Source organism: Oncorhynchus mykiss, chromosome 25 (assembly GCF_057628025.1).
Source record: "Oncorhynchus mykiss isolate SJ-2025 chromosome 25, ASM5762802v1, whole genome shotgun sequence".
NCBI lineage: Eukaryota > Metazoa > Chordata > Actinopteri > Salmoniformes > Salmonidae > Oncorhynchus > Oncorhynchus mykiss.
Genome location: NC_143046.1, coordinates 2187735 through 2205480, shown reverse-complemented (window position 1 = coordinate 2205480; position 17746 = coordinate 2187735). Strand labels below are relative to the sequence as shown.

Here is a 17746-nt window from a genome sequence, read left to right as displayed (position 1 = left end):
CTCAGTAGTGTGTGTGGCCTCCACGTGCCTGTATGACCTCCCTACAACGCCTGGGCATGCTCCTGATGAGGTGGCGGATGGTCTCCTGAGGGATCTCCTCCCAGACCTGGACTAAAGCATCCACCAACTCCTGGACAGTCTGTGATGCAACGTGGTGTTGGTGGATGGAGCGAGACATGATGTCCCAGATGTGCTCAATTGGATTCAGGTCTGGGGAACGGGCGGGCCAGTCCATAGCATCAATGCCTTCCTCTTGCAGGAACTGCTGACACACTCCAGCCACATGAGGTCTAGCATTGTCTTGCATTAGGAGGAACCCAGGGCCAACCGCACCAGCATATGGTCTCACAAGGGGTCTCATCTCGGTACCTAATGGCAGTCAGGCTACCTCTGGCGAGCACATGGAGGGCTGTGCGGCCCCCCAAATAAATGCCACCCCACACCATGACTGACCCACCGCCAAACCGGTCATGCTGGAGGATGTTGCAGGCAGCAGAACGTTCTCCACGGCGTCTCCAGACTGTCACATGTGCTCAGTGTGAACCTGCTTTCATCTGTGAAGAGCACAGGGCGCCAGTGGCGAATTTGCCAATCTTGGTGTTCTCTGGCAAATGCCAAACGGACGTGCTACCTTGTCCCAGACCTGCTGTTTTCGACTCTCTGTGTCTACCACACCTGCTGTCTCGACTTCTGAATGCTCGGCTATGAAAAGCCAACTGACATTTACTCCTGAGGTACTGACCTGTTGCACCCTCTACAATCACTGTGATTATTATTATTTGACCCTGCTGGTCATTTATGAAAGTTTGAACATCTTGGCCAAATACTGTTTTAATCTCCAACCGGCACAGCCAGAAGAGGACTGGCCACCCCTCATAGCCTGGTTCCTCTCCATGTTTCTTCCTAGATTCCTGCATTTCTAGGGAGTTTTTCCTAGCCACCGGGGTTCTACATCTGCATTGCTTGCTGTTTGGGGTTTTAGGCTGCGTTTCTGTACTGCACTTTGAGATATCAGCTGATGTAAAAAGGGCTTTATAAATCAATATGATTGATTGAATGAATAGAGGGTGTAGAGGAGGGGAGTGGAGAGGAGAGGGGAGAGGAGGGAGTAGAGGAGGGGGGGTAGAGACGAGGATAGAGGACAGGAGAGTCAAGGAGAGGAGGGAGTAGAGGAGAGGAGAAGAGAGGTAGAGGAGAGGAGGGAGTAGAGGAGAGAGGAGAGGAGGAATGTGTAGAGGTGGGTAGAGGAGAGGAGGGGTGTTTAACTTACCGACCCATAGAGCTCTCCTCTCTCGTTCATGCCCAGGTAGAGTCCTGCGTCCACTCCTCTAATACTGACCAGCCCTACAGCCAGACTGATGAACTCTAGGATACCTGGAGAGGACAGAGACAACACCTGTCAGAGATTTGGACCAGCCCTACAGCCAGACTGATGAACTCTAGGATACCTGGACGGACAACACCTGTCAGAGATATAGACCAGCCCTACAGCCAGACTGATGAACTCTAGGATACCTGGACAGACAACACCTGTCAGAGATTTGGACCAGCCCTACAGCCAGATTGATGAACTCTAGGATGCCTGGACAGACAACACCTGTCAGAGATATAGACCAGCCCTACAGCCAGACTGATGAACTCTAGGATACCTGGACAGACAACACCCGTCAGAGATATAGACCAGCCCTACAGCCAGACTGATGAACTCCACGATGGGGAGGACAGAGACAACACCTGTCAGAGATATAGACCAGCCCTACAGCCAGACTGATGAACTCTAGGATACCTGGACAGACAACACCTGTCAGAGATATAGACCAGCCCTACAGCCAGACTGATGAACTCCACGATGGGGAGGACAGAGACAACACCTGTCAGAGATATAGACCAGCCCTACAGCCAGACTGATGAACTCCACGATGGGGAGGACAGAGACAACACCTGTCAGAGATATAGACCAGCCCTACAGCCAGACTGATAAACTCTAGGATACCTGGACAGACAACACATACTAGGTTTGGGCGATATACTGTTTACACCACATAGCGGGGTATTTTGAAATACAGACGGAATGATTTTCAACGGAAATAAGTGCACGCCACTGCTTATTAAGTTATAGAAGTATAACTAAGTTGTATAATTATAACTAATTATAAGAAATATAATGATAACTCTAAATCAAATAAAATGTTATTTGTCACATACACATGGTTAGCAGATGTTAATGCGAGTGTAGCGAAATGCTTGTGCTTCTAGTTCCGACAATGCAGTAATAACCAACAAGTAATCTAGCTAACAATTCCAAAACTACTACCTTATACACACAAGTGTAAGGGGATAAAGAATATGTACATAAGGATATATGAATGAGTGATGGTACAGAGCGGCATAGGCAAGATACAGTAGATGGTATCGAGTACAGTATATACATATGAGATGAGTATGTAAACAAAGTGGCATAGTTTAAAGTGGCTAGTGATACATGTATTAAATAAGGATACAGTCGATGATATAGAGTACAGTATATACGTATGCATATGAGATGAATAATGTAGGGTAAGTAACATTATATAAGGTAGCATTGTTTAAAGTGGCTAGTGATATATTTACATCATTTCCCATCAATTCCCATTATTAAAGTGGCTGGAGTTGAGTCAGTGTCAGTGTGTTGGCAGCAGCCACTCAGTGTTAGTGGTGGCTGTTTAACAGTCTGTTGGCCTTGAGATAGAAGCTGTTTTTCAGTCTCTCGGTCCCAGCTTTGATGCACCTGTACTGACCTCGCCTTCTGGATGATAGCGGGGTGAACAGGCAGTGGCTCGGGTGGTTGATGTCCTTGATGATCTTTATGGCCTTCCTGTGACATCGGGTGGTGTAGGTGTCCTGGAGGGCAGGTAGTTTGCCCCCGGTGATGCGTTGTGCAGACCTCCCTACCCTCTGGAGAGCCTTACGGTTGAGGGCGGTGCAGTTGCCATACCAGGCGGTGATACAGCCCGCCAGGATGCTCTCGATTGTGCATCTGTAGAAGTTTGTGAGTGCTTTTGGTGACAAGCCAAATTTCTTCAGCCTCCTGAGGTTGAAGAGGCGCTGCTGCACCTTCTTCACGATGCTGTCTGTGTGAGTGGACCAATTCAGTTTGTCTGTGATGTGTATGCCGAGGAACTTAAAACTTGCTACCCTCTCCACTACTGTTCCATCGATGTGGATAGGGGGGTGTTCCCTCTGCTGTTTCCTGAAGTCCACAATCATCTCCTTAGTTTTGTTGACGTTGAGTGTGAGGTTATTTTCCTGACACCACACTCCGAGGGCCCTCACCTCCTCCCTGTAGGCCGTCTCGTCGTTGTTGGTAATCAAGCCTACCACTGTTGTGTCGTCCGCAAACTTGATGATTGAGTTGGAGGCGTGCGTGGCCACGCAGTCGTGGGTGAACAGGGAGTACAGGAGAGGGCTCAGAACGCACCCTTGTGGGGCCCCAGTGTTGAGGATCAGCGGGGAGGAGATGTTGTTGCCTACCCTCACCACCTGGGGGCGGCCCGTCAGGAAGTCCAGTACCCAGTTGCACAGGGCGGGGTCGAGACCCAGGGTCTCGAGCTTGATGACGAGCTTGGAGGGTACTATGGTGTTGAATGCCGACCTGTAGTCGATGAACAGCATTCTCACATAGGTATTCCTCTTGTCCAGATGGGTTAGGGCAGTGTGCAGTGTGGTTGAGATTGCATCGTCTGTGGACCTATTTGGGCGGTAAGCAAATTGGAGTGGGTCTAGGGTGTCAGGTAGGGTGGAGGTGATATGGTCCTTGACTAGTCTCTCAAAGCACTTCATGATGACGGATGTGAGTGCTACGGGGCGGTAGTCGTTTAGCTCAGTTACCTTAGCTTTCTTGGGAACAGGAACAATGGTGGCCCTCTTGAAGCATGTGGGAACAGCAGACTGGTATAGGGATTGATTGAATATGTCCGTAAACACACCGGCCAGCTGGTCTGCGCATGCTCTGAGGGCGCGGCTGGGGATGCCGTCTGGGCCTGCAGCCTTGCGAGGGTTAACACGTTTAAATGTCTTACTCACCTCGGCTGCAGTGAAGGAGAGACTGCATGTTTTCGTAGCAGGCCGTGTCAGTGGCACTGTATTGTCCTCAAAGCGGGCAAAAAAGTAATTTAGTCTGCCTGGGAGCAAGACATCCTGGTCCGTGACTGGGCTGGATTTCTTCCTGTAGTCCGTGATTGACTGTAGACCCTGCCACATGCCTCTTGTGTCTGAGCCGTTGAATTGAGATTCTACTTTGTCTCTGTACTGGCGCTTAGCTTGTTTGATAGCCTTGCGGAGGGAATAGCTGCACTGTTTGTATTCGGTCATGTTACCAGACACCTTGCCCTGATTAAAAGCAGTGGTTCGCGCTTTCAGTTTCACACGAATGCTGCCATCAATCCACGGTTTCTGGTTAGGGAATGTTTTAATCGTTGCTATGGGAACGACATCTTCAACGCACGTTCTAATGAACTCGCACACCGAATCAGCGTATTCGTCAATGTTGTTGTCTGACGCAATACGAAACATGTCCCAGTCCACGTGGTGGAAGCAGTCTTGGAGTGTGGAGTCAGCTTGGTCGGACCAGCGTTGGACAGACCTCAGCGTGGGAGCCTCTTGTTTTAGTTTCTGTCTGTAGGCAGGGATCAACAAAATGGAGTCGTGGTCAGCTTTTCCGAAAGGGGGGCGGGGCAGGGCCTTATATGCGTCGCGGAAGTTAGAGTAACAATGATCCAAGGTCTTTCCACCCCTGGTTGCGCAATCGATATGCTGATAAAATTTAGGGAGTCTTGTTTTCAGATTAGCCTTGTTAAAATCCCGAGCTACAATGAATGCAGCCTCCGGATAAATCGTTTCCAGTTTGCAGAGAGTTAAATAAAGTTCGTTCAGAGCCATCGATGTGTCTGCTTGGGGGGGGATATATACGGCTGTGATTATAATCGAAGAGAATTCTCTTGGTAGATAATGCGGTCTACATTTGATTGTGAGGAATTCTAAATCAGGTGAACAGAAGGATTTGAGTTCCTGTATGTTTCTTTCATCACACCATGTCACGTTGGCCATGAGGCATACGCCCCGCCCCTCTTCTTACCAGAAAGATGTTTGTTTCTGTCAGCGCGATGCGTGGAGAAACCAGCTGGCTGCACCGCTTCGGATAGAGTCTCTCCAGTGAGCCATGTTTCAGTGAAGCAAAGGACGTTACAGTCTCTGATGTCCCTCTGGAATGCTACCCTTGCTCGGATTTCATCAACCTTGTTGTCAAGAGACTGGACATTGGCAAGAAGAATGCTAGGGAGTGGTGCACGGTGTGCCCGTCTCCGGAGTCTGACCAGAAGACCGCCTCGTTTCCCTCTCTTTCGGAGTCGTTTTTTTGGGTCGCTGCATAGGGTCCACTCCGTTGTCCTGTTTGTAAGGCAGAACACAGGATCCGCGTCGCGAAAAACATATTCTTGGTCGTACTGATGGTGAGTTGACGCTGATCTTATATTCAGTAGTTCTTCTCGACTGTATGTAATGAAACCTAAGATGACCTGGGGTACTAATGTAAGAAATAACACGTAAAAAACAAAAAACTGCATAGTTTCCTAGGAACGCGAAGCGAGGCGGCCATATCTGTCGGCGCCGGAAGGTATGACTCTAAGTTATATAAGTACAACTCTAAGTTATATAAGTACAACTAAGTTATATAAGTACAACTCTAAGTTATATAAGTACAACTCTAAGTTATATAAGTACAACTAAGTTATATAAGTACAACTCTAAGTTATATAAGTACAACTCTAAGTTATATAAGTACAACTCTAAGTTATATTAGTCTAGCTACAGTGGCAAGTATGTGAACCCTTTGGAATGACTTGGATTTCTGTATAAATTGGTCATAAAATGTGATCTGATCTTCATCTAAGTCACAACACCAGACAAACCCAGTCTGCTTAAACTAATAACACACAAATTATTGTAATTTTCTTGTCTATATTGAATGTGTCATTTAAACATTCACAGTGTAGGTTGTGAATGTATGTGAACCCCAAGGCTAATGACTTCTCCAAAAGCTAATTGGAGTCAATATAATATATATAACTATAGGTTATATTAGTATACTGTAACTATAATATATATAACTATAGGTGCTATTAGTACACTGACACACCTACAGGACTCTGCATTGTGTTGCTAACTAGCTAAGTGGCTAGATGTTATATTAGGACACTGACACACCTACAGGACTCTGCATTGTGTTGCTAACTAGCTAAGTGGCTAGATGTCAATATCTTCTTGATTACGGTGTTTTATGCATCAACATTTTTTTTTAGTAACCAAAAAAGTATTAAACAAATCTAAATATATATTTTATATTTGAGATTCTTCAAATACTACTCAACAAATTGGATGCAGTCTATCACAGTGCAATCCGTTTTGTCACCAAAGCCCCATATAATACCCACCATTGCGACCTGTACGCTCTCGTTGGCTGGCCCTCGCTTCATACTCGTCGCCAAACCCACTGGCTCCAGGTCATCTACAAGACCCTGCTAGGTAAAGTCCCCCCTTATCTCAGCTCGCTGGTCACCATTGCATCTCCCACCTGTAGCACACGCTCTAGCAGGTATATCTCTCTAGTCACCCCCAAAACCAATTATTTCTTTGGCCGCCTCTCCTTCCAGTTCTCTGCTGCCAATGACTGGAACGAACTACAAAAATCTCTGAAACTCGAAACACTTATCTCCCTAACTAGCTTTAAGCACCAACTGTCAGAGCAGCTCACAGATTACTGCACCTGTACATAGCCCACCTATAATTTAGCCCAAACAACTACCTCTTTCCCTACTGTATTTTATTTATTTATTTTGCTCCTTTGCACCCCATTATTTATATTTCTACTTTGCACATTCTTCCATTGCAAATCTACCATTCCAGTGTTTTACTTGCTATATTGTATTTACTTTGCCACCATGGCCTTTTTTTGCCTTTTACCTCCCTTCTCACCTCATTTGCTCAGATCGTATATAGACTTGTTTATACTGTACTATTGACTGTATGTCTGTTTTACTCCATGTGTAACTCTGTGTCGTTGTATGTGTCGAACTGCTTTGCTTTATCTTGGCCAGGTCGCAATTGTAAATGAGAACGTGTTCTCAACTTGCCTACCTGGTTAAATAAAGGTGAAATAAAAATAAAATAAATAAATAAAATAGCCACCCTTTGCCTTGATGACAGCTTTGCACACTCTTGGCATTCTCTCAACCAGCAACATGAGCTAGTCAGCTGGAATGCATTTCAATTAACAGGTGTGCCTTCTTAAAAGTTCATTTGACAAATTTCTTTCCTTCTTAATACGTTTGAGTCATTCAGTTGTGTTGTGACAAGGTAGGGGTGGTATACAGAAGATAGCCCTAATTGGTAAAAGACCAAGTCCATATTATGGCAAGAACAGCTCAAATAAGCAAAGAGAAGAGACAGTCCATCATTACTTGAAGACATGAGTCAGTCAATCCGGAACATTTCAAGAACTTTGAAAGTTTCTTCAAGTGCGGTCGCAAAAACCATCAAGCGCTGTGATGAAACGGGCTCTCATGAGGACCGCCACAGTAAAGGAAGACCCAGAGTTACCTCTGCTGCAGAGGATAAGTTCATTAGAGTTACCAGCCTCAGAAATTGCAGCCCAAATACAATCTTCAGAGTTCAAGTAACAGACACATCTCAACATCAACTGTTCAGAGGAGACTGTGTGAATCAGGCCTTCATGGTTGAATTGCTGCAAAGAAACCACTACTAAAGGACACCAATAAGGAGAAGAGACTTGCTTGGGCAAAGAAACACATTAGGACATTAGGTCGGTGAAAATCTGTCCTTTGGTTTGATGAGTCCAAATGTGAGGTTTTTGGTTCCAACCGCCGTGTCTTTGTAAGACGCAGAGGTGAACGGATGATCTCAGCATGTGTGGTTCCCACCATGAAGCATGGAGGAGGAGGTGTGATGGTGCTTTGCTGGTGACACTGTCAGTGATTTATTTAGAATTCAAGGCACACTTAACCAGCATGGCTACCACAGCATTCTGCAGTGATACGCCATCCCATCTGGTTTGGGTTTAGTGGGACTATCATTTGTTATTCAACAGAACAATGACCCAACACACCTCCAGGCAGTGTAAGGGCTCTTTGACCAAGAAGGAGAGTGATGGAGTGCTGCATCAGATGACCTGGCCTCCACAATCACCCGACCTCAACCTAATTGAGATGGTTTAGGATGAGTTAGACCGCAAAGGAAAAGCAGCCAACAAATGCTCAGCATATGTAGGAACTCCTTCAAGACTGTTGGAGAAGCATTCCAGGTGAAGCTGGTTGAGAGAATGCCAAGAGTGTGCAAAGCTGTCATCAAGGCAAGGGTGGCTACTTTGAAGAATCTAAAATCTATTTTGATTTGTTTAACACTTTTTTGGTTACTACAGTATTCCATATGTGTTATTTCATAGTTTTGATGTCTTCATTATTATTCTACAATGTAGAAATTGTAAAAATAAAGAAAAACCCTTGAATGAGTAGGTGTTCTAAAACTTTTTACTGGTACTGTATATTTGTGCTTTTACCCATTTACTACACAATGTTGTGATATCCAATTGGTAGTTACAGTCTTGTTCCATCGCTGCAACTCCCGTACGGGAAACACGATCCTGCTAAGACGCTTCTTGACACACTGCTCCCTTACCCGGAAGCCAGCCGTACCAATGGGTCAGAGGACACACTGCTCCCTTACCCGGAAGCCAGCCGTACCAATGGGTCAGAGGACACACTGCTCCCTTACCCGGAAGCCAGCCGTACCAATGGGTCAGAGGACACACTATCCAACTGGCGACTGAGGTCAGGTTGCAGGCACCCGGCCCACCACAAGGAGTCACTAGAGCGCAATGGGACAAGGAAATCCCGGCTGGCCAAACCCTCCTTTAACCTGGACGACACTGAGCCAATTGTGCACCTCCTCATGGGTCTCCTGGTCACAGCCTGGGATCGAACCCAGGGCTGTAGTGACGCCTCAAGCACTACGCCACTCGGGAGGCCAGAAGCAAGCAAATATTAAAAGGAGAACGTTGAAGGCTGAAGGCTTGTGCTCCAAATGGCACCCTATTCCATATTTAGTGCACTACTTTATACCAGAGCCCTATAGAACCCTATTCCCTATTTAGTGCACTACTTTATACCAGAGCGCTATGGGTCCTGGTCAAAAGTAGTGCATTAAAGTAGTGCACTATTCCTTCACTCTGCAGTGCCATTGGGGACGAGCCAATGATTGGGACTGGGTTGGGGACAGCTGATCTCTGACCAGTTGTTATGGGAAGCAGAGACATCTCTATGAGGTGCGTCCCACTTGTTCTAGATGTTTCTCTCCATGAGGTGCGTCTCACTCGTTCTAGATGTTTCTCTCCATGAGGTGCATCCCAAATGGCACCCTATAATTCCCTTTATAGTGTGCTACTTTTGACCAGAGCCCATAGACAGAACATATTGAATGTTTTCCCACAGTATTTGGACTACCTGAGGTGAAGCCTGAACAGGGATGTTTTCTAATAGTGGATAGAAACTGTAGATAAACACCACCACAGCTGATGCAGAATACAGATGCTATTAGTGCTTAGTTCGTGTTTACCATGCGGTCCGCCCCTGGCCAGGACACGGCTGGGTTGTATTCCAAATGTAGTGCACTATAATGACCAGGCCGCATAGGGTGCCATTTGGGACTCAGCCAGCCTCCTAGGCTCTGATCCTCTAGGCTAGTGGTTCCCAAACATTTTATAGTATATAGTATCACCATAGTATATAGTATCACCATAGTATATATATGGTATCACCATAGTCTATAGTATCACCATACTATATAGTATCACCATAGTATATAGTATCACCATAGTATATATTACCACTATAGTATATAGTATCACCATAGTATGTAGTAGTGGTTCCCAAACGTTTTATAGTCCCTTCAAACGTTCAACCTCCAGCTGCGTACCCCCTCTAGCACCAGGGTCAGCTGTACCCCCTCTAGCACCAGGGTCAGCTGTACCCCCTCTAGCACCAGGGTCAGCTGTACCCCCTCTAGCACCAGGGTCAGCTGTACCCCCTCTAGCACCAGGGTCAGCTGTACCCCCTCTAGCACCAGGGTCAGCTGTACCCCCTCTAGCACCAGGGTCAGCTGTACCCCCTCTAGCACCAGGGTCAGCTGTACCCCCCTCTAGCACCAGGGTCAGCTGCGTACCCCCCTCTAGCACCAGGGTCAGCTGTACCCCCTCTAGCACCAGGGTCAGCGGTACCCCCTCTAGCACCAGGGTCAGCTGTACCCCCTCTAGCACCAGGGTCAGCTGTACCCCTCTAGCACCAGGGTCAGCTGTACCCCCTCTAGCACCAGGGTCAGCTGTACCCCCTCTAGCACCAGGGTCAGCTGTACCCCCTCTAGCACCAGGGTCAGCTGTACCCCCTCTAGCACCAGGGTCATCTGTACCCCCTCTAGCACCACTGTCAGCTGTACCCCCTCTAGCACCAGTGTCAGCTGTACCCCCTCTAGCACCAGGGTCAGCTATGTACCCCCTCTAGCACCAGGGTCAGCTGTGTACCCCCTCTAGCACCAGGGTCAGCTGTACCCCCTCTAGCACCAGGGTCAGCTGTACCCCCTCTAGCACCAGGGTCAGCTGTACCCCCTCTAGCACCAGGGTCAGCTGTACCCCCTCTAGCACCAGGGTCAGCTGTACCCCCTCTAGCACCAGGGTCAGCTGCGTACCCCCCTCTAGCACCAGGGTCAGCTGTACCCCCTCTAGCACCAGGGTCAGCTGTACCCCCTCTAGCACCAGGGTCAGCTGTACCCCCTCTAGCACCAGGGTCAGCTGTACCCCCTCTAGCACCAGGGTCAGCTGTACCCCCTCTAGCACCAGGGTCAGCTGTACCCCCTCTAGCACCAGGGTCAGCTGTACCCCCTCTAGCACCAGGGTCAGCTGTACCCCCTCTAGCACCAGGGTCAGCTGTGTACCCCCTCTAGCACCAGGGTCAGCTGTACCCCCTCTAGCACCAGGGTCAGCTGTACCCCCTCTAGCACCAGGGTCAGCTGTACCCCCTCTAGCACCAGGGTCAGCTGTACCCCCTCTAGCACCAGGGTCAGCTGTACCCCCTCTAGCACCAGGGTCAGCTGCGTACCCCCCTCTAGCACCAGGGTCAGCTGTACCCCCTCTAGCACCAGGGTCAGCGCACTCTCATATGTTGTTGTTTGCCATCATTGTAAGCCTGCCACACACAAAAACTATACAATACATTTATTAAACATTAGAATGAGTGTGAGTTTGTCACAACCCGGCTCGTGGGAAGTGACAGAGCTCTTATAGGACCAGGGCACAAATAATAATAATAATTAATAATTTTGCTCTTTATTTAACCATCTTACATATAAAACCTTATTTGTTCATCTAAAATGGTGAATAACTCACCACAGGTTAATGAGAAGGGTGTGCTTGAAAGGATGCACATAACTGGGTGGGTTGTATGATGGGTTGTATTGGAGAGAGTCTCAGTATTAAATAATTTCACACACAGTCTGTGCCTGTATTTAGTTTTCATGCTAGTGAGGGCCGAGAATCCACTCTCACATCAAAAAACGTGTCAATACTTTCCCCCTTGAAAACCAGAGCACTTCTGTATGTTGTAAAAGCGTTACATGGTCTCTGCCCATATCAGTGCATAGTGCAGAAAATACAGAAGAGCTCAGAGGTCTTGCTTTAACAAAGTTAACCATTTTCACTGTGGTGACAGAAACGTATTTCAGGATGTCAGGCATTCCCTTGGCAGCAAGAGCCTCACGGTGGATGCTGCAGTGTACCCAAGAGCCTCTAGGTTGATACTGCAGTCTACCCAAGAGCCTCTCGGTGGATGCTGCAGTGTACCCAAGAGCCTCTAGGTTGATACTGCAGTCTACCCAAGAGCCTCTAGGTTGATGCTGCAGTGTACCCAAGAGCCTCTAGGTTGATACTGCAGTCTACCCAAGAGCCTCTAGGTTGATACTGCAGTGTACCCAAGAGCCTCTAGGTTGATACTGCAGTCTACCCAAGAGCCTCTAGGTTGATACTGCAGTGTACCCAAGAGCCTCTAGGTTGATACTGCAGTCTACCCAAGAGCCTCTAGGTTGATGCTGTAGTCTACCCAAGAGCCTCTAGGTTGATACTGCAGTGTACCCAAGAGCCTCTAGGTTGATACTGCAGTCTACCCAAGAGCCTCTAGGTTGATACTGCAGTCTACCCAAGAGCCTCTCGGTGGATGCTGCAGTGTACCCAAGAGCCTCTCGGTGGATGCTGCAGTGTACCCAAGAGCCTCTAGGTGGATGCTACAGTGTACCCAAGTGGCGTCGGGAGCAACTGTTGCAGGCGTGTTACCACTCCACTATGTCTCCCTGTTATGGCTTTGGTGCCGTCAGTACAGATACCAACATGAGCTATGTTAGGCTACATACGGACCGTTAGTGGAATTCCCGTGAGAGAGGTTAATGTGGTTAATGTGATTGGATGTTCATTATTTGACTAGGCTTCCTGTATTTGACATCGTGTTGTTATTTCGCTGAACACTGGATGGTTGAATATTATTTTTGGCAGAGAAACGAGGCTACTCAGGCGAGAAAAACTCACCCCTTTGGAAAATATAAATGGGGGAAAAAAGTGAATCACATTATTATTTGGCGTACCCCCAACGGCATTGGGAATACCTGCTCTCCGATAATGCTGTCAGGGAATGAAACACCAGCTCTCTCTGATTCTCTACGATAATGCTGTCAGGGAATGAAACACAGCTCTCTCTGATCCTCTACGATAATGCTGTCAGGGAATGAAACACCAGCTCTCTCTGATCCTGGCCACCTTTTAATCAAACCCATCTCCTCCCAGCACTGACACCTGCTCTGCATTCTAACCCAAAGTGAAGCCAGAAATAAACACTACCCAACCCTCTCCAGGCCTGTTCCACCCTCCTCAACCCTGTTCATCACTCCTCAGTCCTGTTCAAATGTGTTCAGCCCTCCTCAGCCTTGTTCAAACCTCCTCAGCACTCTGCAGCCCTGTTCATCCCTCCCCAGTCCTCTCCAGCCCTCCCCAGCCCTCCCCAGCCCTCTCCAGTCCTTTCCCGCCTCCTCAGTCCCCTCCAGCCCTCTCCAGCCTTCCTCAGTCCTCTCCAGCCCTCTTCAGCCTTCCTCAGTCCCCTCCAGCCCTCTCCAGCCTTCCTCAGTCCTCTCCAGCCTTCCTCAGTCCTCTCCAGCCCTGTACAGCCCTCCTCAGTCCTCTCCAGCCCTGTTCAGACATGTACACCATCGGCTTGTCTTGACTACAGACCGCCAGCTTTAATCCATCTCTAGATTCTCCCTGGTCATGGTTACATTTACAGCTATTCTCTCTCTCTCTCTCTCTCTCTCTCTCTCTCTCTCAAATCAAATCAAATGTATTTGTCACATACACATGGTTAGCAGATGTTAATGCACCCCCCCTCTCTCTCTCCCCATCTCTCTCTCTCCCTCCCTCTCCCCATCTCTCTCCCTACCTCCCTCTCCCCCTACCTCTCCCCACCTCCCTCTACCTCTCCCCACCTCCCTCTCCCCCTACCTCTCCCCATCTCTCTCTCTCCCTCTCTCTCCCTCCCTCTCCCCATCTCTCTCTCTCCCTCCCTCTCCCCATCTCTCTCTCTCTCCCTCTCCCCATCTCTCTCTCTCTCCCTCTCCCCATCTCTCTCTCCCTCCCTCTCCCCATCTCTCTCTCCCTCCCTCTCCCCATCTCTCTCTCCCTCCCTCCCTCCCTCCCTATCCCCATCTCTCTCTCCCTCACCATCTCTCTCCCCTCCCTCTCCCCATCCCTCTCCCCTCCTCTCTCTCCCTCCCTCTCCCCATCTCTCTCTCCCTCACCATCTCTCTCCCCTCCCTCTCCCCATCCCTCTCCCCTCCCTCTCCCCATCTCTCTCTCCCTCCCTCTCCCCATCTCTCTCTCCCTCCCTATCCCCATCTCTCCTCTCTCTCCCCCCCTCTCCCCATCTCTCCTCTCTCTCCTCTCTCTCTCCTCTCTCTCCCCCCCTCTCCCCATCTCTCCTCTCTCTCCCCCCATCTCAGGCAGGCAGTGAGCCTAACTGTGTGCTGCACCTGCAGAATGACTGCATGGACATGAGGTGCAGAGAATGTGCATGTTTTCTCTGTGACCTCATGTGTCTGTGATAGTGATTGGAACCACACCTCCAATGATTCGTATTAATAGTAGAATTAGGAGAGAGAGAGCCGGTATGGTCCCTTTGAACCAGTTAAACAGAGAACCAGACACGGACCACTGCCTGTCCAGCTCCTCTCTCTCTCTCTCTCTCTCTCTCGGGAGCCACCTGCCTGCTGCTCCTGCACCCGCTTAGGGGCATGGTGGCCTGGAGAAGGAAGGCATGTGGCTGTCCTGCTGACTGGATGACACACACCACACACACACACACACCACACAACACACACACCCACCCACCTGAAACCCTTCAGCAAAATGACTAATCATATTCTGAGAAGGCAGACATAATAGGTGTCGAATGGCCTGCATTAAAATCCTTCTGTTACCGGTTAAATATGACACATGTCCTGTTACCGGTTAAATATGACACATCTATATTACTGGGAACGACAGGAAAGAAATACGGCTCAATCATCGCACCCAACGCTTTGGGAAAGGAAAACTGTCAAATATATAACCAGGTTTCAAATGTAAGAGTTGTTTCAGAAGATGTTGCTCTTGGCCTGTGCAAACAAAACCGCACCAAGTTCACATGCAATTGTTGGACGCTCACCGAATCTGCTGTGGTCCTGTCTTGTCCCGTACACGGTCCCGTTGGGGAATATCTCCAGCTGGAATCCGGTTCGACAGTACAGCTGCCTCCGCCGCAGAATCCCTTTAAGGTGCTCGAAATCTGTCAGCGAGCCTCGCTGTAACCTCCCCTCGATCTGTCCCAGCCTCTCATCCAGTAACCCCGCTGGCGCCTCTGCCAAGGGCATACTTCCTAGTGCGGGGAAACTCTGTAAATCCAAATCGAGTGTCCCTAGAAAGCCCCCAACCTCCGACATGGCGCACAACTGACGGGATCTGATAATGCAATTAAAATATCAGTTGAATCAAGGAAGCAACATACAAAGGCAAATCTCATGCGCAGGTATGCTACCCGATGTAATGCGTCATCCAGCCTTTGTTTAGTGTCGCTCTTCCACCGTCTCGTCCTGCCACCCTAACCCTAACCCTATGCCGCTGTAGGATCACTAGTCTTCTGAACTAACAATCCCAGACAGCTACTCTTCACACCGGCAGGCTGTAGGCAGGACAACCTCCCTGCTCGGCTTTCTGCTGATAAAACCACCACGGAACCAAGAGCAGGAAACTCTGGTGAGAGTTTGTGGTACATTGAAGATTCCGGAATGAAAGCCGCAATCATCATTAAAACACCGATGGAAGTTGACACAGAGTTGATAAACTACATGTTTCACTGCATCAGGCTACCAAGGAGTCCGTTCACAATCCACCCATATAGAACTCCTAAAATAACTATTCACCGTTTGGACCGCAGGGGGGTGCCTTTATTATCTTCCCTCTAAGAAAGTCAAGAAGCCCCGTCCTAATGTCTTTTGCGGATTTCAAACAGAAAATCTCCGTTCAACTCGGTCCCATTTTATAACGGTGCAGCCAGTCAGTCATTAACTCTGTCTTCTGTTCTGAGTGATATTCGAGCCTCTGGAATTTAGAATTGGAAGTTTGGATGAAAGCGTTTATATCCACCTCCTCTCTCTCTCTCTCTCACTCTCTCTCTCTCTCTCTCTAACCTGCCTCTCTCTCTCTCTCTCTCTCTCTCTCTCTAACCTGCCTCTTTCTCTCGCTCTCTGTCTGTCTGTCTCTCTGTCTGTCTGTCTGTCTGTCTGTGTCTGTCTCTCTCTCCCCCCTCTCTCGCTCTCTCTCTCTCTCTCTCTGTCTGTCTGTCTGTCTGTCTGTCTGTCTGTCTGTCTGTCTGTCTGTCTGTCTGTCTGTCTGTCTGTCTGTCTGTCTGTCTGTCTGTCTGTCTGTCTGTCTGTCTGTCTGTCTGTCTGTCTGTCTGTCTGTCTGTCTGTCTGTCTGTCTGTCTCTCCTGTCTGTCTCTCTCTCTCTCCTGTCTGTCTGTCTGTCTCTCTCTCCTGTCTGTCTGTCTGTCTGTCTGTCTGTCTGTCTGTCTGTCTGTCTGTCTGTCTGTCTGTCTGTCAGCAGGTCCTTCCTCGTGCTCTCCCTGGGCTCCGCTGTAGCTCGAGATCAGCTGCTAGATACATACAGTGCAGAGCTGGTTCTGGTGCTGCCTTACAAGAGGAGACATTGTGTGGGGGGAAATTATCATCTTTGATGACAGTTCAACAGCTACACTGAATTTACAAAACATTAGGAACACCTTCCTGATATTGAGTTGCACCCCCTTTTGCCCTCAGAACAGACTCAATTAATCGGGGAAATTGACTACAATGTTGAGTACAATGTTTGCCCTTCGTGGTCGCTCCCGTACCTGTATCTCTTTGTGACTAACTTGTATACAGGTAGATGAGAAAAGCCACATTCCTGATTTGCAGATGAGTGGCAACACTGATTAGAAGCACCTGCTGCTCATTGGTTGTTCTTTATAAGTGCTGTTTTGAATGATAATATAATAGTGCTTACACACTGAAGGCTGTAAAGCCACAAGGTCTGTGTACGTTATCCCTGATGCGGTGAAAATAATGTAGAAACATGGAATAATGAAGTCAACTTTAGGAGACATCTTTTTGAGGGCATACCCATTACCCCTTTTTGTTTGTCTGAATGGGGTTTTATGCCCCTACCTTCTGGGAGAGCAGCGTGGTTCTCTGTTGACTCCACTACCCACAGTTGTGTCAGGTTGGCTGGATGTTCATTGGGTGGTGGACCATTCTTGATACACACAGGAAACTGTTGAGTGTGAAAAACCCAGCAGCGTTGCAGTTCTTGACACAAACCGGTGTGCCTGGCACCTACTACCATACCCCGTTCAAAGGCACTTAAATCTTTTGTCTTGCCCATTCACCCTCTGAATGGCACACAATGTCTGTATCCAATGATGTTTGTACCATGTTTTGTGCTGCTACCATGTTGTGCTGCTACCATGTTGTGCTGCTACCATGTTGTGCTGCTACCATGTTGTGCTGCTACCATGTTTTGTGCTGCTACCATGTTGTGCTGCTACCATGTTGTGCTTCTACCATGTTGTGCTTCTCCCATGTTGTGCTGCTACCATGTTGTGCTGCTACCATGTTTTGTGCTGCTACCATGTTGTGCTTCTCCCATGTTGTGCTGCTACCATGTTTTGTGCTGCTACCATGTTGTGCTGCTACCATGTTGTGCTGCTACCATGTTGTGCTGCTACCATGTTGTGTTGCTACCATGTTGTGTTGCTACCATGTTGTTGTCATGTTGTGCTGCTACCATGTTGCAGTGCTACCATGTTGTGTTGCTACCATGTTGTTGTCATGTTGTGATGCTACCACGTTATGTTGTTGTCGTAGGTCTCTCTTTATGTAGTGTTGTGTCTCTCTTTATGTAGTGTTGTGGTGTCTCTCTTTATGTAGTGTTGTGGTGTCTCTCTTTATGTAGTGTTGTGGTGTCTCTCTTTATGTAGTGTTGTGGTGTCTCTCTTTATGTAGTGTTGTGTCTCTCTTTATGTAGTGTTGTGGTGTCTCT

At 48.3% G+C, this 17746-nt stretch overlaps 1 protein-coding gene across 3 annotated transcripts in view; it reads right to left on the bottom strand.

Annotated features, from left to right (window-relative positions):
- fgf16 (fibroblast growth factor 16) overlaps positions 1-16765 on the bottom strand; it is a 31672-nt gene extending 14907 nt beyond the window's left edge. For all 3 annotated transcript variants that reach the window (XR_016491751.1, XR_016491752.1, XM_090220059.1), the window contains exons 1-2: positions 14838-16765; positions 1271-1374 (exon numbers count right to left, since the gene is read on the bottom strand). Coding sequence is in view for 1 of the 3 variants with exons in the window: in XM_090220059.1 (XP_090076185.1) it covers positions 1271-1374; positions 14838-15111 (378 nt within the window). In the remaining 2 variants the exon portion in view is untranslated. The remainder of the gene's footprint in view (positions 1-1270; positions 1375-14837) is intronic.
- Positions 16766-17746: the final 981 nt, after the last annotated feature.